The 24,539-nt window shown below is 34.2% G+C and overlaps 1 protein-coding gene across 2 annotated transcripts in view; it reads left to right on the forward strand.

Annotated features, from left to right (window-relative positions):
- Positions 1 to 24,539, forward strand: part of LOC123309376 (high mobility group protein DSP1-like) — a 30,435-nt gene that overhangs the window by 726 nt on the left and 5,170 nt on the right. The window contains exons 1-2 of one of the 2 annotated variants that reach the window (XM_044892463.1): positions 1,725 to 2,361; positions 14,334 to 14,786. In XM_044892463.1, coding sequence (XP_044748398.1) covers positions 1,918 to 2,361; positions 14,334 to 14,786 — 897 coding nt within the window. In that variant the 5' untranslated portion in view covers positions 1,725 to 1,917. Of the gene's footprint in view, positions 1 to 1,724; positions 2,362 to 14,333; positions 14,787 to 24,539 lie in introns of those variants that run through there. The other variant, XM_044892464.1, reaches the window with a different exon arrangement.

Below are 24,539 nucleotides of genomic sequence, written 5' to 3' on the forward strand. Positions count from 1 at the left end.
ATGACGTTGTAGTAAATTTGTGATTTTCGGATTATTCCCAATTTTTGTTTCATTTCCAGCTATGTCATATGTAGGAAATATTTCGCGCCAAAATTTTCACTCGTCAATTTCGATGTAGGGGGGTTCTTACAGCTTTCATTAATATTTAGATTCTTCATAGAGACAATTCTGAAGGTTATATAAGGTCAAGTGAATTTTCCAGACATTTATTATATTTTTTTAAATTACGTAGGTAGGTACCTAATTGTCTCATGCCTGGACCATTTTTTTATTGATTGATAATTTAGAATTTCATGTTGTGAATTCATTTTCGAAGAAAAATTTTCTTGGTTTCCGTGTCATTAGATTAAATTAATTCGTTGATTCAATTTATACAAATTTGGTATCTGATTATTATTATAATCAAAAATTATTGAATCTGAATTTTATGCAGTGATCAGTAAAGTTACACCAAAATTGAGTATGTAGATTGTATATGTAGATATTTTGAAAATTTTCAGGGATTTGCACTCAACAGTTTTTTGTGCTTCGTTCTTTTTTCAATGTATGCCCAGGAATTTCATCAATTTAATAACATCCACTTCAAATAAATATTTTGTGCCAAAATTATCCACTTGAAAATTTTATTGATGAATAGGTAGTGTTCGAAATTTTGAAAAAGCAACAACAATCAATAATTTTGATGAACTATTTTTCTTTTAAAGTTGATGAATTATGAAATATGTTTCGAGAACTAATAAGAGAATGAATTTTACTCTCAACGGTTCAAACAATTTTCTTTTTTTCGAAAATTGAGTGGATGGTTCAGTGGTGGTTGTTAATCGAATAATTTTTTTCTTGGGTTCGGATTTTGTTCCTTTAGTTGGGAAATCTAATATGTACATATAATTGAAAATTTTTATTTTCGTATGTGAGAAATTCTATTTGTTTTATATTATGATAATATCAATATCAACGAAAATTCTCTGTTCCAAGATTGCGTTAGAAGAATTTATACTTACTTATCTATCCACAAATTATTTCAAGGGATAGTTTTAGTATCCCTTTGGTGATCATTGGGTTTTCAGCACTAAGAAGTTGAAAATTTCGTGATAGCTCGAATTGTTAGAAGAGTTGATATTGAATTATACCTACTGCAATAATTTAAGTGTCAGTTGTGTTTGAATTTATCCAGGGAATCTTAGGAGACTCTCCCTATACCTAATGTAGTTTGCACTTCGTTCTAAACCTCATTGGTTGTTCCTGAAAATTTGAATAAAATACCGGTCACAGATTTTTATGTTAAAACCGGTTCAGTTCCAAGAGTTTCTGTAGTTCACCACACTCACGAATCCATGCTAATCTGAGAGTATGTAAGATATAAAATTTATAGAGTTATGGGGTGGAAAGATGAGATTTAATTCATTATTGATGAGTTATGGCAGTTTTCATGAGTGGATATTAGCGTAGGCTTCGGCCCGGGGGCTTTAGGCATTGAGCTTTGTCTTATCGAGCGCCTGGCGAAATGTGGGCGGAGGGCAAGGGAGGGATTATGAACGCGGAGTTCCAAAGTCGGCCGCTGCGTGTGAGGGCGCTGCAGATCATTAGATGCTAGTATTGGCGTCCCTCGGTCCTCCACTCCGCGCTATGTTGCCATATTTTTCAGGCAAAGGCTACGTCGTAGCATAGCAGTTCGCGCGCTCTGCTGGTTCGTTCATTATTCATCGTGCGGCGTGCAGAACCAAGAACCGGCTACTTGAGTGCTCAATGTTTTTGGTACACGATTTTTTCGAGTGCGATGGACACCAGTGATGGCATTAATGCAAGTGTCCGCTAAATGTTTTTGTGGAATGCCCCTTTGTGATTTTTTGTGAATAATTGTCTTGCGAATCCATGCGCACACAATTCTGCGTCCCCTTCGAATATAGTTAGTTTGTAATGTCGGAGCATCATTCCGGAGGATGGGGCTCCCGTTCGGATCAGGGGATGTGGTGGAACCCCGATCAGCAATCGCTTCATCATCAGCAGATGATGCAGCACCAAGCGCAGCAGATCGCTCAGCAGCAACATCAAGAACAGATTTTAGCGGCTAGCACTGCAGCATCTCAGTCTCAACAGCTGTTTTCTTATAAAATGGCCAATAGTTTCGAGAACTCTCAAATGCACGTTTCAAATGTGCACAGTACGTCGCCTGTAGGGGCGCAGGGGATTCGCGAATATGATTATAGACATGGTGGTGGCAATCCCACGATGTCAATGCCTTCCCCGGCAGCGCAGTGGTGGTATCCTCCATCTACGATGGATAACATGCATTCATCCATGTTATCACATCAGCAACCCCCACAACAGACTATGGCACCTGTACAGTCACCCTCGCCTACGGTAGGTTTTTCTGATTGGCATTTCATATAACTATTTTTTACCTGTGGAGAAATTGGAAATAAACAAACCCTGAAAGGTTTCTAGAAATAATTTCGGACATTCTCTTATGTCTCTTATGACCTTCAATATACCTACTAACTATAAGTCTTGAAAATATTCAAATTATCATCTATTTTCGTCACAAACTGATTCATGAAACAACATTCATGTGTGGATACTGATATTATTGATTCTTAATCTATTTGTAAAATCTCCTAACGATGATCTCGAACAAAAAATGTCAATTTGAATCTCCATTCTCTCAGATTTCGGCTGAATTTATTATGATACGTGTAGTTATGTAGGTATCTAAGAAACTCTATCTATATGAAGTAGGTACCTATACTTACGTTCAAGAAAATCCTTCGTAATGTAGGTAGGCTATGAAATTTTGAATAATATTATGTTCTGGAACGTAAAGCTATATAGCTATAACATAATATGTTGTAGTTTTCTTTCAAATTCAATGATTGATATAAGATACCTATAATCAATCCATTTTTTTTTTATCAGCGCTTCTAATCCCAATTTGGGAATAATCGATATGGATAGTGCGAAAGAAATTATCATAATTGTGTTTTTTTTTAACAAGTCGCGAATACTCGAATCGTAGAGAAGCGAAGAAATCGAATATTCAAGGATAGGGCCAATCTCGGAGCCGTAATTAATACTTGGAATATATGAAGGGAACCTAAAATTGCGTGTCACAAAAATAAGTTTTCCCAAATGTTTAATTTCGATTTGCAATAAGCCGGAATTATGAATTTCAATTTCGGTTTCAAGTTGTAATACCCACTTGCAAGTTGCAAGTCAGAATTCTGGCCTGTAAGTAGGTATTGTATCAGAGAATTCCAACTTTCAGATCGGAATACCTGCATGTCGAGAAAAAAACATTTTTTTGGGGCACCTCAAAGCTTTCATAAAAACCGGTGTGTATCAAAATTTAATGCAGTAGCTATGCTGAAATGAATAATAGGTATAGAACCGAGTATAGAACAATTTTTTCAATACATAGGATTGGAGTCAAGAAATTGTGCTATGTCTTCACCTATAAAAATTGTTGAATCTTACCTGTGAAGCATTTTGATGAATATTTAACCCCCATAAAGCTATAGAAGAACCATCTAGGAATTTTGGATATGCTTTCTGGCCATATTTTTTCACCATAAACTTTCTCTCCTATTGTTGGAGAATTCTTAATTTTAAACTAGCAGAATCCAGACAAGCTAATCGAAGGTTTATATGAAGTACTTTCTTTTTCCTTATATGGACGTATTTTAATGAGTTCTACTAACTCAAAACTCAACATTAAAGCTAAAAAACCTATAAAAGGATAATCGACACGACGGACGAGTAATAAATCAAAATAATTTTTATACCTACGTATTAATTAATACACGATGACCATCATTAAAGGTTTAAGGACTAGGTGAGCACTTGTTTTGTGTTTTCAGTTATATTCAATCACGTTTTGGGGAACTGGAACTATAGGACTTATTGAAATATGTAAATTGAGATTGACATTTTTCAATATTATTTTATAACCTAAAATATGCTCGCAACCTTGACGCATCCGCACAAATCAATTTAAATTTTCTTCCCTGATGATTCAGTATACAGTTCTGGAGGATTTTCTGTTCTGTAGCATTAGTCCAATCGAAATATTTGAAAAAAAACTGATAAAAAAAAGGGAATTTGAGAAGGTATAGTCCGTATTATGCTCACACCACCTTCACGTGAGTATTTGAAGTAGAAGAGTATGGAAATGTGCAACATTTGAATCTGAGAAATACTGTTATTATTATCACAGGATGTTTCGAACATTGCCTCCAAAATTATGAACAGAATGGGACCGTAAGTTTGGTTTTCAAAGTGGAATCCTATTTTTCATGATGGCAGGGAAAAATAATGATAGATAGATTTTATTTTCATATAATTGTAGATTATAAAAATGCAAGTTGAAGTATATAAACCCTTTGATTTAAAGAAACTCATATCAAATTCAAAAATGGGCATAGGTACCTGGATAGGTACATAAACATTATAATCTATTACGGGATATATAATAAAATTCTTCTATACTATATTAGGCTCTATTTCTAAAATCATGGAAACTTCACTTCTTTGGAAAATTATACAATTTTTATTTGTACTTCTAAGATTACCTCCAAGGTTACAGTTGAAAACTGTTTTTGCCTCATGGGCAAATTATGGCTTGTGTATAAGAAATATAATTCATTCCCCAAGTATTATTTCAGTTTTTTAGTAGGTATACTTAATGAAGAAATCTTGGTTTTGCCGGAAAAATAGAGGTTCCAGTTCTAATAGTAAAACTATTAGTTTTCTTGAATGCATATCTCGTTAAGTCTAAATTTCGTTCTCATTGAAATTGTAAGCGCGTAACTATTTCTGAAGTACAAACACCTGATTCTTGTGCTAAACCAAAATTTTTTCTACCTACCCACCCATTCATATATTTCAGTAGTGACTAGAGTTGGCAAAATATAAAGCAAATCACAATCTACTATATAGAAGGTACTAGGCCGTTAAAAAAAAAATATCAAAGAAATTATTCTTGCCCGGAAGCACGCTCAAAAGTTTCGTTCAAATGCTAATGTAGGCCTCTGAAAATATGAACTCTTAATATTAATGTTCGAGTTGTTCGCATCGCACTTTTCCATTTCCCCTAAGAATAACAGAGGAAAAAAAATTTTCTTTTGATTTTTTCTAGGATTTTTATAACTAATGAACGATAAATGGCATTGCAATATCCTTTCTATATTTTGTAGAGAATTTAACGCTCTACAAAAAAGGTCTGATGTCATTTTTCCATAAATGAACTCTGTTGAAAGTTATTCAAGGTCAAAATTCAATTTACCCCTAATTTAGCCGTTTTCTTCATAATACTCTGATTTTAAGTTTACAGGTTTTGAAACAAACTGAAAGTTTATATCTAAATTCTCAGAGTTAAAAAAAAATGATTCCAATTGAACAATTGATTCTAAATTTAAAAAACCGGAATTTTCAAAAGAGTCAACTGTAATAATTCGTTTTAAACTAAGTCTATTTTTAGTAGAGGTGTAATTTATATTTTGTGAAATGTTTTGTTCTCATTTATTCTAAAAACATATTATTTTGGCAAATCAATCACAAAAACGGCTAAATTGAGGGTAAATTAAACTTTGACCTTCATTTATCGAAAAATGCCATCAGACTTTTTTTGTAGACCGTTAAATTCTCTACAATCTGTCTACAAAATATAGAAAGGATATTGCTGTGCAATTTATCGTGCATTAGTTATGAAAATCAGTTTTTTTTTATTTCACAAATATAAAAAACAACATAAGATGAGCAAACAAAAAATTCTTAGGGGGGGTGCTAATTATCCCCTGAAACCAACAAATCGAAGAATGGATTTAATTTTCAAGCACTAACAAATAAAAAAAAAAAACTGCAAAAATATCCTTGAACAGAAATGAGAATCAAACTTGGAAGTTGTTGAAATTGGCAATATACGAATTATAAACCAAGGGCGCCACCGCTATGCACTGATAATTCTTTCAATATTTTTAGTTCATATCAGTGTGCCAAATTCAATAGTTCAATTATTTCCCTACATTCTCAGTTGTAGGTTCACAATGTCAATATTCTATTATGGGTGTGAAGTCCACCTGTTGTATTCCCATGATCAAATAAATAAATGAGATATCACTTACCCACCCCATCCTCTCTATTGAAAATATCTATATAAATATAGGTAAAGAGATTGGGTTTTTAACAGTAACGGTCAGTTTCATAATCAAACTTTGTATCTTAAAAGTCTTAAAAAAATTGACGATTCCAAACGTTTTTATATAATTTTTGTTCTATACAGAGCCGCTGTTCCGCTTTCAATGGCCCACTCTGTATAATAATATAATCTATTATAGACTATTAAGTCTGTTTTCTTGATTTTTCCTACTATGATTAAATTTTTGTTGTAATTGTAGTTCATAACGAAAAATTTAAATATTATACAGAGTGGGCCATTGAAAGCGGAACATCGGCTCTGTATAGAACAAAAATTATATAAAATTGTTCGGAAACGTCAATTTTCGATTTCAAGGAGACGACTTCTAAAATTTTAAGTTTGATTAGGAAACTGCCCCAATCTCTTTATACTTAGATATTTTGAATAGAGGATGGGGTAGCTAATACCTCATTTATTTATTTGATCGATCATGGGAATACAACAGGTGGACTTCACACAGAATATTCACATTGTGAACTAAAAATGCAGGGAAATAATTATACTATTGAATTTAGCATATATAGAGACAGAAAATATAAGGAATATGTAACCGACCGACAGAAATATAATAGAAAGTTTTATCAACTATTCAAAAATTTGATTTCAGTTTCGTCGTGAAAAATATAAACATCATCAGCAAATGAGTTGGAATACTTTAAGATTCTATATATCGGAGAGTTCTGGCACAATTTGTACTTCTCAAAGGAAGATAAAAAAGATAATGATGTCTGAAGGTTCTAACAGATACATACAACAACAACAACAAAATACTTTATTTCCATTTGAATGATCACATCATTATAGAAAAGGTCAGTAAAATTACAATAGGCACAGGTGAATGAATCGATTTGAAAAAAAGAAAAAATACAAAAAAGTATATTACAAAGAGAATTACAAAAAATATCAGGTGAATGAATCAATTTGAAAAAAAGAAAAAATACAAAAAAAGTACATTACAAGAGAATTACAAAAAAAATATCCTCAACCTTATAATAACATTTTTCCAGTAGATACTGCTTTAATTTGTTTTTGAAAACTTTTATGTTAAAAGAACTTTTTATATCCTCAGTTAGGTTATTGAAAATTTTTAATCCAAGATAGAACGGTGACCGCCTACCGATTCTGTATTTGAAACTGGGTAAAACTAGATCCGAACGGTTTCTTGTGTCATAATTATGATTGTCAGAATTTTTTAAGAGTGAGTTCTTATTAACAAAAACATCCGAAGCCATCTCCAATATCAGTAATGATGGCAGAGTGAGCAATTGAAACTTCATGAAATATGGTTTGCATGATACTCTCTGTGATATTCCCGCAATACACCTTATTATTCTTTTCTGTAGGAGAAAAACATCTTCAGCAAAAGAGGACGCGCCCCAAAACACTACACCATACCTAAGTCTAGAAGAAACCTGAGCATGATACACTAAAAGAAGTTGATCCAATGTCAAGACTTTCTTCAAGTTTCTTAATAAAAAACAGACTGAATTCAGTTTGGTGCAAATATTTTCACAGTGAGATCTCCAGTTAAGATTTTCATCCAAAGTTATCCCTAGGAATTTAACCGTTTCAACCCTCTTCAGTTGGACACCGTGAGCGCTAACATTAACATCAATATTCTTACCATAATTATGGATAAAATGAAATTTCATCAAGATATGAATCCGGTTCGAGAAAATTCCTAAATAACTTATTAATGAATAAAACACAATTCAACTTTCCACGGAACTCCAAGCTTAACAATCCAAAGTGTCGATTAATTTTCTTCAGAATTCAATTTATGTAGGTATACTAGTAGACAAACCACATCTTGCGCAGAGAAACCCGGGGAGGTTTTTCTGAACCATTTCCATATGTGAAATGAAATAAATGTATCTATACTTGGTAATGAGGGCTCCAGACGTTAATTGAAAAATTCACTGTGTTGAACACATAAGACTAATCTGAGTTCAGCATGTTTGAATTCTTTTCATCCAATCCATTCGTTTGAGAGTTATTCAGGTTTGAATTTTGCGAGGAATTGGTCATTTTGTTAGACCTTCTGTGTGAATCAATCAAATTTACACTAATTTATTCTATGGTTTCATTTACACCATCAAAATATAACTGTTTGCTCAATTGTTAGTTTCTTTTATTACAAAAGATAAAAATAGTTTATTCATTGGCAGAAATAATTGAAATAATTTCCTTATTTTCCAAAAATTACCATCAGTGCGGAAACTCTACATCGGCTGATTCGGAGGGAAAACCGAAAACCATAACATTTGTTTGAAATTCAAATGTGAATATTTCGAAAACGAATTAAATAATTGAAAAAAAATTAAATATGCTGAACTCTGAATAGGAAAGCCTTCCAGAAGAGGTATCACTTACCCCATCTCCTCAATTCAAAATATAGGGGTTGTGGTCGTATTACGAAGGGTTGAAGCGACCCGTTTTTTGAATTCGCCCTTTGAAGTTGTCCCCCTGCGTGGAATCAATAATCGACGCGTATACGAACGTTTTTATATAATTCGGTTCTGCCGACCTACAGAGCCGCTGTTTCGTTATTAACGGCCCACTCTGTATATTTTATGTTTTTATCGAAGATGCCTTGGAGGTAAAGAGAACTTTGTATGATTTTTGTGAATTATATTGTTGGTATTTACATATGAGCGAAAAGCGAAATTCCCTTATCTTTTACTTTAACCAATTTCTTTTTTGTACAAGATTTCAACTTACCTTTGAGAAGAAACTAGAAACTGAATTACTATATAGGACATAGAATAACATCTTCAGTATCGAGCACATAAATTCAAAATCAAAGCTGGGATTATTAAAACATGCGATACTTCAAAATCAGCCAATGAAAACTACCGATCACCAATGTCGTTCGACAATTTAGTAATGTCGCATGCGAGAAGGACCCAATAGACCATAGATATTTGAGAATCGGGCCTCAGAACAAATATTGCTAACTGACCTGAGACTTCCTTTTTTCATTCGACTGTCAGAATCTACATACTCCCTAAAAATTAATAATTTACGGGATGTTTTTTTCCGTTTTAAATTTCGTTGATTGTATTAAAAAAATATCGAACCCAAAGGAAAATTTTCGATTATTGAATTAATCTTTTGATGCCTACCTATTCTCTTAAAATCAGGATTCCTTAATTGAAAATAACATTGTTTTTTCGATCAAGTGTTTCACTCTATCATTGAAGTTTTGTTGAACTTGCCGAATGAAATGAAATTATAATTTTTGAGAAGAACCACGGTAAAATATACTCGGTAAAATATTAAGACAGGAATTGAAAGGGGGTTTCTACTGTTTAGTAACGGTTAAATTATATGATTTTACGATCAAGTGACTTTCTCATTGGATGATCAGCATTTTATCATTGGAGAGAAATTGAATGGTTCCCTCAGGCCACCAATACCGTTAGGTACCTATCATACGAATGTTTAATATTTCTCCTGTGATATAAGATTTTTCTGTTCTTTCGGTTATTTTACAGGGTGGGCAAAATTGGTGATACCTGAACTACAACTTTTTAACCCAACGAGATAAATTGAATGGCACATTACGTTCGTCTTTTTTCGAGAAACTAAGAATGCTATCAACTGCATTTCTCTATCTTCTTTTGTTTTCAAGTTATAGGCCGAAATTGAAATTATTGCGATTTCAACTTTAGTCATTATTTCCGTTTCTGTTTGTGCTAGGATGTTGAAATGAAAACATTATGCAGACACTTTTTTGATAGCAATCCAGTGGAGTCCCATGATTTTTCCAACAGATTTGTTTGGCGAGCTATAAAATAATTTTTTGTTTTTCTTATGAAAACAGTAGTTTTAAAAGAATCACCAATTCTTTCCCGTTTCAGAAATATATAATATGATACGTCGTGCATTGCCCAGATTCGTTCAGATATCATAAGAAAAAACAAAACTTTATGATATAGATCATCAAGGAAACCTGTTGAAAAAAATCCGAGTACGCCACTGGATTGCTATAAAAAAGTGTCTGTATAATGTTTTCATTTCAACATCCTAGCAGAAACGGAGATAATGACCAAAGTTGAAATCGCCCAAATTTCAATTTTGGCCTATAACTCGAAAACAAAAGAAGTAAGTGGAATGCAATTCATGACATTAGTTTCTCGAAGGAAGACGACCGTAGTGTGCCATTCATCTCGTTGGGTTTAGTTCAGGTATCACCAATTTTGCCAACCCTGAACAGGGTGGGCAAGTTCTCATAAACTCAGTTTTCATAACTTTTTGTCTTTAAAGTTACAAATCTGAAACCTGAAACTTCTATAGGCACTTTTTCACGTATCCACTGATGAGCTCAAAATATTTTTTCATTTCGTAACATTAGGTGAACTTTAATTATTTTAAATGCAAACTTTTATTGGATTCAGAATCCGTATAAAATTTCTGTATGTGCGATCTATTGTGGAAACGATACAAGTTGCAACGTTGAAGCTATCGAGCTCAATTTTGGCAAGATGTTTCGGATATTGCCTATCGATTTTCGAGGATATCGGAAAAGAAGGAACAGAATTTACTAAAATTTCTCGAAAAAATTGTAGTAGGCACACAATTTCTTTTGATCCACTCCGAAGGTATTTGTAGATCTATTTTTTCTTGATTATCTACGTATATGTGTAGTTACTAGATATACCCCGGGTTTCATAAAGCTCGATCGGGGAACCAACGCTTGATTGACGAATAGACGTCCATTTTTTTCAGTCGATAATGGAGTCATGAGCATCAGAATATCATTATAATTATTATGTTCATACGTTCATTCATTTATTTACAATTGCTACTTCTTCGATATATGTATTCATAAATGAAAAGGTTTCAGTGATTTCGTGACTGTCAAATCGTTTATCGGACAATCAAGATTTTATGAAACCCGCTGACAAAAACACAGTTTTTGATCTGAAACTTTGGAATCAAGTACGAATAAAATTATAACTCCTATACGCCCTTTATGAAATGTTCACTTTTCTAAGACAGATTTGGGGATTTTCGTAGCAGTTGATAAGTTTTTCCGAATTAATGTTATTTCTATGATGTCAATATCTAAATACAAGTTAATTTATTTCGCACTCGACCCCAAACTTAAATATGCATTGAATATTCAGAAGGGGGTGAATTTTTCACATAAACTAAACTACTAACTCAAAAATAATCATTCGAACATTTTTATAAACTTCGCGCTTATATAAGATCAGCTTAAAACTCTTCAACCTTTTTTTGAATGAAAACATTACCCATGAAGATACCCGCATTAATTTTTTCAGGATGGTTTTGAAGAAAAATGGTTATTTCAACGTCCTTTTCATACTACTCTGTACCGTAAACTGGGGCTTCTTTGATTCTGAGGTATACCTTGAGATATATTGGAGCTACTCTGATAACTTCCCTTGTACAGGGTGTAACATCAGTTCAAGTGACGTGTTCCTGAGACAATTTTAAAGAAAACAAATCTATATAAACTTGTGTCCGGAAATGCTTCGTTTCGGACATGCAGCGTTTTGAAATTGAAATTTTTCGTTCGCTTTTTATAAATATGTAACTCTTGCGAAAAACAAGTTATTTGCACGAAATTTGGCATCAGGGGTTTTTTTGACGTTGGAAATGATAATTTTGTATTAATTTTTATGTAACATCTAGACAGCGCTGCGAACGCTGACATCTTTTATTTCGAATTGCCCTAACATTTTCGATTTTTGGTACTTTTTATAAAAAAACCTCCAAGTTTACAAATATTTTTCCAAGCAGAAAAGGTACCTACACTTCCTCAACAACGATGGAGGTGATCGTTTTCGAGATATTTCCAATTTTCTATATCGATGTATGTTATTTAGCTCCTAGGGCGTGAAATTGCTGAGAACATAATAAACTAACTATGTTGAACCTTAGTTTATGTGGGACCAAACTACATTGAAATAACTTTGTTTTGCAAGAGCTATTTTCAAAAATCGAAAAAACTCGAAACACTATTTCTGTGGACGGCTTTAGAACCTATGTTCGAAAGTCAGTCCAATCATGCAGGTCATACTTTTTTAATGCTGGGGGCCGAAAAGGGTGGAGATCGAGGTAGCTTTCATTTTTACCACCCCTATCCTTTGAGCTCGGCGGCTAGGCTGGAATTTCAATAATGAAGCTGATGGAGGTTATCTTACATATATGGACCTAGAAATTTTTAGGTGTTGGTGAATTAATATACCTAAATAAATCTATGGATATTATGAGATGTCCACAGAGTAGAGATAGGAAAAATTTATGTTGAAGAAATAGGTCGAACATTCACACTTCGGTTTTCCGGATTTATAATGAAAATATGGAATTAGCCTGAGACCCGTCGACTGAAAAAATATCTTACGTTTTTCCATACCCGCCTACTCGGGGGGAGCATATTTATAATTTAACTTGAGAGTATGGCTCGCTTCTCAGTATCCTATTTTTCTATCCAACACTTTGGATTCGAATGTAAATTTTAGGTATATAGCGAACAGCTATTTGCGCATATAATCTATCTAGAACGCTTGAAGAAAACTGGGAATTGCAGGCATTGTGGAATTTTTGCAGCGTTCTTATTCTACTCTTTATTGTGGATAAATCATTCGGTTTCATATTTAATGTAACTGAAAGAGTTGATAGTTTTGGTGTAAATAGTTTGAACATCGCATCTCATGCAACTATAATAAAATGAAGTCGATAGTTAGTAGGTTCGGTAGTAGTGAATACTATTGAAATATTGAATATTGAGATTATGAAGTGAATTGGTGTTCTGAGTTTAGGCAGCCAGATTTAGGTCATAATACGAAAAATGGTTTACGAAAAACTCAAATCATTACTTAATATGCCTTTTAGTGATTTAATCAATTATATGGCAATGATTGTAAAAAAAATTCCAATACTCTTAATTTTTTTTTATTTTCGTTTCATTTTATGCCTGTTCGTACCGTGCAATTGATTACCTTTGTCATTTCAAATTCAATTTAAGCTTTTTCACGGAGCATATACGCAAGTGGTATTCCATTAGGATATCTGCTTATCTGTCGAATAGCTGGTTGCCGTTGAATGGGATGCCAAATGGGAAATAGTTCGCTGATCTCCTGTTTTGCTTGATCATTTGTCTTCCTCAAATTAAGTTCAAATCAATTTTCAGTAATTACACAAAGAAATAATTCAGTAACTGCATTTCTTAAAATTATAAAGAAAAATTGATGCCGTGGGCGTTTCGAACAACTGAGATTATATTCATTTATGATCGGGCAATCTGAAGTACGTATCCTCCCTATTTATTCGCTCCAAATATAAGATATCGTAAAAAATTGGGATTACTACAAGCTCTTTGAGGAGCTTCTGAGGGGTACACCTTGGCATCTAGGAGAATCAGGATATCTTATAATGCATAGTTCATTTATCCATGAGGGATCGCCACTACCACTGAAATATTTCATTTATTTCTTTTCATTTTTTTCTACACTTGATGACCTGGCAAAATTCTTACCGCAGAACTGTCTTACCTATAAATCGGAACACAGTTTTAGTAACTCAGAAACTTTCCCGGGCATGCGTCCAATCATTCCACAAAGCTTAGTCGCAATCTGTTCAAGATGATAGAAGGGACATACCGAGATTAACTTTATATATAGGTAATCACTATCATGGTTTTTAACTTTGTATTTTGTATGTATATATTATTAAAAAGAAAGTTGAAGGAGTACTAGTCGTTTAGAAAATCATTAATTTACACTAAGGGTGTTTCTACTACTTTTTTTTTAGGACAAAACTCCTATGAGAGTCAAAATGTATTGAAGCTCTTTATTTCATCAACTATCTTAAGGGAATTTGAATTTTTTAATGCGAGATATTTGTATTATTCAGGCGCTTCTGAAGAAGTCAAGGATAAGTGACGAAATATAGAGCTTTTATATACAATTGGACTGGTGGAGTCGAAACATATATGTGTATCTCTATCAACTCTCGTGAATAATTAATTACAATCATTCATTCACGGTAAAGAAGTATCTGGTTCAACATATGAAAGCATTTTTTATTTTCATTACCAAATTTAATTTATTAACTGAATTTATTATTCATTAAAAAAATCCTCATTGACAAGGCATCTTTTCAATTTCAGCAGTCAGAAGCTCAAGCTAGATTAGAAGAAGCACACCGGCAGCAACAGCACCAAGAAGCCGTTCAGAGGCATCAAGAGGCTCAGACTCAGCAGAACGAAGCTATTCATAGATACCACCAAGAGCGACAGCGACAGGCCGAAGCTCAACACGCCGCTCTGCAACATCATCAGGCACTGGTAGATGCACATCAGCAGAGGCATCATCAGCAACTGAACAACCATCATTCACCACACCACCAATCGATTTTGCATCAGCAACAGAATCAACAACAGTTAACGCCAGTAGCTACTAAAGGCAGAATGCCGCGTGCTAAAGCCGATGCAAGGCCGAGAGGGCGTATGACCGCCTACGCATTCTTCGTGCAGACATGCAGGGAGGAGCATAAGAAAAAACATCCAGAAGAGAACGTCGTGTTCGCTGAATTCTCTAGGAAATGCGCCGATAGGTGGAAGGTAAGTTCTTATATGTTATAAGGTTCGCTTAGAAAGGAATTCTACTACTTGTATAAGCTATACTTGCATATAGGGTGTCCAACAAGTTCCACATTTAGTAGGTTAATTTCATAAACGTTACAATTACAGAAAGTCCTCGACTTGCTACGTTTATTTGAACATTAGATTCCCCTCATTTTTCATTTGTCATTTTGCTAAATCAAGCTCTGTTGAAGATATTATATATTCGAGAAGAATCTTACTCCAAGTTCTCTGTTCGCTTAAAGGATCAATTAATTATTCTTTAACAATAAAGAACATTATGATTCAGTTTCATTATCTGATACAGTTAGTTAATCATTACCATAGATTCGGTTATGGAGTAATAACTTGCACAGAAAATACGCAATTAACAATTCTTTCCTATATACTATATATATTTCCGTTATACTATTATAAATGTGAAAGTTCGTAGGTACTTGCTTAACTCTCAAACAAGATGTTCGATTTCGATGGGAATTTCACTGAAGTGTACAGAATTTATTCGAGAAGGTTTTTGTGTAAAATTCATTCCTACATAATAAAGATGAGGAAAGTATCGATGACAACAAATTTTGAAAGAACCCGTTCGTCTCAGGCTTAATGGCCGGCGCTGAGTAAGATGGGGAAGACGGAGAAAAATGATCAGCTACAGTTTTGTAGAGCTTGAAAAAAGTTCTACGAAAAACCCTGTAGGTTCTCAGACAGGAGACACAATTGTTTTAAATGATTTGGGTTAAATATTCATATGTGTTTTGAACTCGGGAATCAGTGAAATATTTCAAAATATGTAGTATTGATACTCCCTGTATACTAGTAGACTATATATCGTGTTGCCACTTTCCAGCAGCCGCATCCTCAGAAGCGTCGGAGATTCATATTTTCGATTGTATTAAGATGATTTTATATGCAAATAAAGTAAACCAGGCTTTGAAATAAAATGAGATAAGAGGGCCTCTGTTCTAGGGAATCCGAAACTTGGTCAAAATATAATGCAGCAGTTACATCATGCTTCCGAATATTCAACAGATTTTTCACTGGGTCTAATATATGTATTTTCTCAAAATTCTCATGCGTATACCTAGTCCTATCAGGTGGAATCCTAAAACAACTTGCTCAAAAACAAACCCAAGACCTGTTCAAAGTTTCAGCTTGACTGAACATTCTAGGAGGTTCTCGATTTTTTTTGGAATTATATGCGAAAAAGTGTGCTAAAATATCATTGACCGGCAAATGAACAATTAATTTTGGTAAATTATTCTAGAACAGGGCTGTCCCAAGGCACCCAAGATACACTTTATGAAAACTGCTGTTCGAAGGTCCTCATTAAAAACTTGAAAAGTACTATCTTTGCAACCTTATGAGCGTGATATCCAAAGGAGAAACGTGTTTGTGTTATTCATTTAAAAAATACAAAATGCAAAGACCTAGTGGGAATTTTGGGGAATTTGGTTTTCAACTAATCAGTACACAGTATGGAAAAGCCAAATGGAATAAATATTTTCTCGTTTACTGTTAATATCCATGAAATATCCTAAAATACGTAGAACGTTGAATCAATAATGCCTACTGTATTTGACTAGGGTATATATTCTGTCAATACTCAGTTTGCCAAACTCGATGTTTATTTCATTTTATTTTATTCTTTCTCTTTCTTCCTCAGACTTGTTCTACACATTGTTTCTGATGTCTTATATAGGATTAATAAAGCTTATTATTACTATTTTTATGAATCGTTTGAAAGGTCGCGTCAGTCTCTATTCAGAAATTTTATCACTTTCATGTTTATTGCAAAAATCGCATGCTTACGATTAGGTCGATTAGGTACTCCTAAGATGTTGAATAACTTTGGAAGAAATTCGGATGTTGCCAAGGCGTTAGCGGTGAACACTTAGTACATCTTCTTCATCAATATTGATAATTTTTTCCATACATTTTGTATTACATTTTAGTATTTGCACCAAATTTCGCTAAACATTTTTTTTTCTATTTTGATTTTTGCAATAAACATTAAAATGATAAATTGTGGTTGTACCTGTCTTTCGAGCTGGGTTGAAGGTAGGGTTCGTATTTTTACGAAAAAAAAAATTAAATTTGACGTGATTTTTCATAAATATGTACAGGATGGGCAAAATTGGTGATACCTGAACAACTTTTTAACCCAACGATATAGAGGAAAATGAATGGCACATTACTTTGTCTTTTTTCGAGATACTAAAAATGCCATCAACTGCTTTTCTCTATCTTCTTTTGTTTTCGAGTTATACTTAGGCCAAAATTGAAATTTGGGCGATTTCAACTTTGGTCATTGTCTCCGTTTCTGTTTGTGCTGGGATGTTGAAATGAAAACATTATGCAGACACTTTTTTGATAGCCATCCAGTGACGTACTAAGATTCTTTCCAACAGGTTTATTTGCCGAGCTATAACATACAGATGTGATTTTTCATAATGTCTGAACGAATCTGAGGGCGATGTATGATATATTTCTGAAACAGGAAAAAAGTGGCGATTTTAAACCACTGTTTTCATAAGAAAAAAAGGAACTTCATATTATAGCCCAGCAAATAAACCTGTTGGAAAAAAACATAGTACGCTATCAAAAAAGGGTCTGCATAATTTTTCATTTCAACATTCTAGCACAAACAGAAACGGAGACAATGACCAAAGTTGAAATCGCCCCAATTTCAATTTTGGCCTATAACTTGAAAACAAAAGAAGAAGAAATGCAGTTTATGGCATTCTTAGTTTCTCGAAAAAAGACGAACGTAATGTGCCATTCATTCATCTCGTTGGGTCAAAAAGTTGTAGTTCAGGTATCACCAATTTTGCCTACCCTGTACAGTAACCAAGATTTATTCCATTTGGTTTTTTCCAGCACCACATATACTATTTGTTATCCTGGATATCCTGGCCTACTAGTGCATAAAGCCTGTTCTTAACAGCCGAGAATTCTCTACAAAATTTTGGCAAGAAAACGGCATAGATAATTTTGTATGCAACTGAACAGTGAATTCTACCGAAAGTGCGTATGTAACTGTAGAGAATTCACGGCGCATGAATTCTCGAGTAAATTCTCTAGAGAATTTTCGGTTGTTGCAAACGGGCAACTACTATATTTTTTCTTGATGAACGGTGAGCATGTGACAGGAAACATCAATATTTCAACTTCATAAATTTAATGTTGAAAACTCTACTTTCTCAAAGATACGTGCTATATTTTGAACTTCACTTTTCGAAATCTTGCAAGAAATGGAAAAACGACTTGGAAATATTAATTCTATTTTCAAACCCATTTATGCGTCCAAATATGTTTGATTTTGCTATTTTACTTTGTGGCTTCAGATTCAAGTTGTTGAGTTGTTACTTCAGGTCTCTTGAAAATGCAAAATTATGCATCTGTTGAATGAGAATATCGATTCTCGTGTAGAAATAACATTCACATTCTCATGTGAACAGTCATAAACTTGATAAGCTCAGTATACAAACTTAGCCCTTTTTTGGTGCTCCCAGTTTGGAAGTAGTTTGATGTTTCTTCGAGGGGTTATTGAATTATTTCACTCGAGTCTATTATTTCATTTGTTCTCTATTCATTTGAGGAAGTGCCAATTACTGATGGTAGAGTCTAATGATGCTTTTGGACCCTTTTTTCGATAGAGTGTGGAAGCTATTTTCCAATCAACGCAACGGTTTCATTTGCTGGCTAAAACCCGCCAAAATTATGATGTAACTTGGGGTATGATTCGGGACTATCCTTTCGAAACGGAAGTGAAAATCAAGAATGTTAAGAATACCCACAAGATGTCTACATGAAAATTAGTATAACGTAAATCAAATGCTAGATGGAGAACATCTGTTCAAAATACAAGATTAAGGATCTATCTTTATAGTTCACATAGGAAACCTGATACAAAACGGACGTCTGTGATGTGAAGAGTTGATAACTTGTACAATACGTGGGGAAGAAGCAAAGCCGTTTTTCGCACTTCTATCAACTTGACCTCTATCTATCTAGATATCTATGTAACGAAATCTTTTAATTTCTAAACAGCCATCTCTTTTCAGCCAAACAATACTTTAATATTATTCAAGTTTTTGCGAGTTAGGAGGTACCTATAATGAGAAAAGCAACGTGAAATAGAAGTGAATATTATTGATGGTCATAAATGAATAATCGTGAAAAAATAGTGTGGGTCTTCCATATAATTTTTTTTCGTAGCCCCTGCTAAGATACAGCTCACTTGAGCTCCCTAAGCAATTCAAAATTTTTTTTTCTTAGAAACCAGAAAACCGGCAAAAATGAAATTGAGCAGATGTTCTATGGGAGCGAAAAGGAAAACAAAAAAAATTTGGTGGTGTTGCAATATATAATAGGTTCTTTCGTTTGCATAAAAAGTGTAGCACTTTACTACCCTCGATTTGATTTACACCAGTGTAGAGGAAATGTAGTTTATCTACACATAATCAAGAGGAGATATAGATAAACTACACCTCCTCTACACTGGTGTAAATTCAATCAGCAAACGAATACTAAAATCGAGTGTAGAAAAGTGCTACACTTTTTATTCAAACGAAAGGACCTAATGTCAGCAAAATATCCGCTTACTAGGCATATCTTAGTTCGAAGATAATTCCATCCCTAACCTATACAACTCGCGCTACGTACCTGATTTTTTTTTCAAAACCGTTACTTGGAAGTGAGTAGGGAAAGGAGTGAAATTTATTCCAAGAATTTATCACAATTTATTCTACTAATATGGGGCTGTACAATGTTTGAAAGAACTGGTAACCATTGAATAGGAGAAGATCTAATAGTTCCAGTTATAATTCTCATAGAAAGACTAAGCTGAACATAAATTTTTTGCAAATTAGCACTTTTAACCCAAACGGGGCAACAATAATCAGCAGCCGAAAAAACCTAAGCTAGGGCTGCCGTTCGAGAGGAGTTGCATGTGCACCCCATGAAGTACCAGCTAGTTTTCATCTTCAAATGAATCTTCCCGAACACAAAATTCCACCCAAACCTTTCAGTTTCTTCATTATGTCCAGAAACAACAACCAACTCTCAAACTAAGTTGATCGATCACTATACAGGGTGTACCAGAATCTCGGGGAAGTTCAGGAGCGCTTCGCTGAAAAGTTAACGTTGAGTCAGAGGTGACTTCTTGTATGATTACGGATTTAGGATTTATTCCATTTTTTCATAATGGGACAGGGATTAAATAATGAAATTTTGCAGAAGTTTTTTTCCAAATAGGCACCTGATTCTCATTTCCTCATCCTCCATAGCATCCGAGTTTCCAAAAAAAAACGTCTTTTCAATACGTATTATTCAATGTATTATTTAATGTCATTTATATTTGTATCAAATAGCTGAAAAAAATTAAGTGATGCCTTTGATTGAAAAATGGAAAAAGCACTGACGTGAAGTACCTACAAGTAGATACAAACCCTCCAAAAAGCTGCTTGGCTCCAAGAACAAATATTTTCCGAATATTTCCCACAATGCACTTGCATGTGATCAATTTGAAAACTAGTATGAATACTTGGTTATGATAACGTTCTGAATGGTACTGCATTTTCTGCATTGTTTTGGAGGTAAAAAAATTTGAGGTTTTTTTTTATTTTGGAGTGAAACAATCCCTACGAAATTTTGCACAATTCTTCTCGTCCGTTCTTTACAACTAGTTGCTGAGTTTTCATTCTATCGGATCGGTATCAGTGGCGGCTGGTCTGTGAGGGCTATAGGGCTACAGCCCCCCATACAAGAAATCACAAGAAATCAATCCTTTTATGCTATTTACCTTCCCATACGATTTTCAATGAAAATATTACTCTCCACGGTTATTTATATAATTTATTAATGTAAAACTTTCATGCGACTCCTGCAGTTTTGTTTATTTCAATCATAATCTAGCAGTTCGTCCCTGCATGGGCGATGAATCGTGTAGCCCCGAATTCTTGCATTCGGACAGTCATTCGGCTCCAGCCGCAACTCTTCGTGTCGGTCGTTTTAAGGAGTAAAAGGGCTACGATAAAAGTCGCCCCTATCCGCTTCATTCTAGCCGATGCCGGCTAGCGTATAGACATCTTAGCGTGCGTTCGTATTTGTTTACGTTTTCAAATCACGGCGGACAATAGTGTTCAAAATATTTTAAAAACTGATTTCGCTGGCGGAAAAAAGCCGTATTCAACTGCTGGGTAGACCGACTCCCGATTTAAATTTAACCCAGGCAGATAAAACTCCAAAAACTTCTCAAGACAAGTGTATAACAATTGATAACGTATGGGCAAGGGCAGGATTTAGAGATTTGAAGCACCTCAATGAAAAAATTAAGAAGCATGAGCTATCTGCCAAGTATGTAAATTGTTCGACAGAGTTAGCTTTTCTGGTTACGACTAATATCGCTGCTCAATTAGAATACCGGAATAATATTATTAAGCACAACGAGCAAGTAGATAAGAACAGGTATGTTTCAAAAAGAATTATAAATTGCATAAAATTTCGCGGAAAACTGGTTTTAAAATTTCATATTTTTATTATTATTCTAAAAGTAGCCCCCTAGTGAAATAGATCACGAGCCGCCACTGATCGGTATTCTTCCAAATATTGAAAATATATTTTAGATGTTTATAACTGCGAAACCATCAAGTGGATTCAGATTATTTGGCTCAATATCGGACAATGAGTCTACCACTGAAAATTTCGTGTCCCTATTTTTTTCGCTAGGAAGTTATGTTTATTGCCGGATGGACAGACATAATCGACTTTGACCTCAAATTCTTCATCAATTAGTACAACTCAATCGTTTGGGACTAAATTTTCAGTGCAAAATCCGTAAATTACAGTGGTTCGGTCAAAATTATAACGCTGTCGTTCTTGGGAAAAATCCCGGAAAAAAACTTCATGAACATGTTAGGGTTTATGAGGTGTCGAAATTGAAAGGGAGTGATACGAAAGAAGATGTTGGGGAAATTAATTGCAAAATTTGAATTGTCTCCAATGTTTCAAAGATGGTGCATCAAAAACTTTATTTGGAGCATATATATTGGATGGTTTGAATTCTTATATCTATTCGGAGTAGAATGCATTACTTCCTATGAAAAAAGGACCGATTTGAACGCTGAAAATGCCGGTTGATTTTTTTTTGTAGCGTGCGCTGAAGACTATAAATTATTGTTTGTGCCGCAGGGCCATTTTTTTATCCACCATAAACTTTAATGACCATGAGCTGGGAGTGAATAACCTCCAGCCAGTCCGTTCTCTCGTGGCTCTATCGTAATTTATTTCTCGAAAATTAATCATTACTTTATGAGCGGAATTACAACACCACTATTTTTAGGAATATCTTATCGATTAATCTCTCAAGAATGTTCCTGTTAGATCGCGGTGATTCAAACAGATCCCGTCAGATCTGTTGCATTCCGTTGTATGCAACAAAAAATCCTCCCGAAATATGAAAATCCAAGAGTAAAAGCCCGAGATGTATCGGCATTTCAGAGATTATTACACAATAGATTTTCTTTCAGTATTTCCTTATTCTTTATCTTTGAAATCGAGCAAGGATTTGGATAGGATTCTCAACTCTCGCAAATGAACCCAAACATTTCGAGAATTTTCTACAATTCCACATTCCATGAAAAACTGCATTCTTATTGAAAACAAGCTGTGGCGGCCGGCTTTGCAGAACTTTTTTTTTTATTCGAAGGAATACACATCTATAAATCGAGAACCGCTATCAAATGAGAAAACTTAATTTTCATTATCACATCCTAATGATATGAGGACCAATCTTAGAGTGGCCACATTTCGTTGCAAAAATTGGCAATTATTCAACTCACAATATTTTGGAAACTTTATGCAGCAAAAGGAATTTCACAACGTGAGTTTTCGTTGCTCAAGTTGTTCTTTTGCTTTCCCTTCATTCATGGAAAAATGTATTTAATTACCCTGTGTTGATCCCGTTTAACTGAATTTCTATCTCAACACTGATTTCGGATAAATCGCCGGATTGGAATTTCAATAGGGTTAAACATCTTCTGAGTGAGGTAACGGGATGTTTTTGTTGATATTGTTGAAATCTATGTCATATTAAACTCCTACAGCCCAATCTATATATGGCACATATAAAGTTCAACTCCAACTACATTCAAAAATTCCCCAATTCCGTTCAATTCATCTTGAACCGAGAACATCTATAAATTCATGCCAGGAAGAGCGTACGTTAATCATCGGTTAAAAAGGCAACGCTGCATACCGGCTTCGATCTGACCACAGAAATCCTGTGTACTGGACGCAGATGGGCGGCAGAAAACCAGTTTACCTTCAGATGAATATTACTCTCCAAACTCCTAACCACCGTTGTTTTAAAACCGAAAAGCAACTAATGTTAATCTCGAGATCTACGGTCGGGAAATGATGGGGTATAGGAATATTCAACTTTTGAATCTGTTACGCTGATACTGGGATTCAGCTTTCTGTTACAATAAGAATCTTTGAAAAAATTGAAACTCGATAGATCCTATTAATTAATAAATGTTCAAGAAGCAGTTAAAAGGAATGAGTGAAAAGTAAAGTTGGTACTTATTAAACGAACTAAATGTGTTTCTTGTGCACTACAAATTGGCCATTTTTGAGGAACTATACATATGAAAAGAATTAACTCGATATATCTATTTTCATAAGTAGAGTCGATACTGGAAATTCTGAAAAAGGAACTTGAAAGCCGAACAGAATCGTTAGCTGAAACATTTCAGGGTTTTCACTCCCAACTCTGGAACACAAGCAATTAAAGAAATGAAATAACCGATTTGCGCCTGCTTAAATTCTTGCACTAATTTGTCAGGAGCAAATCAAGTAGAAATAATTGTTGCCTGACAATGGGAAGAACTTTGAAATCATTATAATGTACAGTAACGTTTCGGAGTCAATATCAGACTCCTTCATCAGACGAAGGTGAATTGCATAGAAACGTTGATTCATTTAATTTTGAAATTACCGGATGACAGTTCCCTCTTCAGTAAATTAATCCAAATATGATCTATTCCTACCGAACAATTGGCCAAATTATAATATTATTTTGATCCAACAGAATACACGTGGCCTCTTCAATCTTTCGTTTATAATGATCCGGTTCTGTCATTAAAATTATAGGTGAAAACCCTAAAAAGTTTCAGAAAATGCAGAATCCTTCCAGATTGAATTTTAATCGATATCAGAATCGTTAGCGGTAGAATATTTAACACATTTTTAGAGTTTCGAAATACTAACACTTGTACTGTTAATGTTTTTCTTTCAATAAGAAAACATTAATCAGAATCCAATTGGCCATCCATAATCAATTTCAATCTGGCATTAGTCAATTGCAAATCGACAATAAATAAAATCAAATTGGCAATTCTGAACTTGAATTTTCCATTGGAATAAATTTTATTTAATGAAAATTTTTATTGGATGATATACCCAGTAAATAACGTACTTAATAATTAATTAAAACCAGTCTAGAATAGAGAATTTTCTCAAAAAATAATAGGTATCCTGCATATCCAATGCAGAAAGAATGTATCTTTTCGCACAAGAAATGGTGAGTGTTCACCAGAGATAAAATCTCGAGAGAAAGTTTCGAGATTAATCTCAGGGAATTATTCATCTGAGCACTTGAGACACGTTCAGTCTCGGAGACTAGTATTGGCTTGTGTCGTACAGTGCTTGAGACTGCTCTCGAGACTATTTTGT

This window comes from Coccinella septempunctata, chromosome 3 (assembly GCF_907165205.1).
Source record: "Coccinella septempunctata chromosome 3, icCocSept1.1, whole genome shotgun sequence".
Classification (NCBI taxonomy): Eukaryota; Metazoa; Arthropoda; class Insecta; order Coleoptera; family Coccinellidae; genus Coccinella; species Coccinella septempunctata.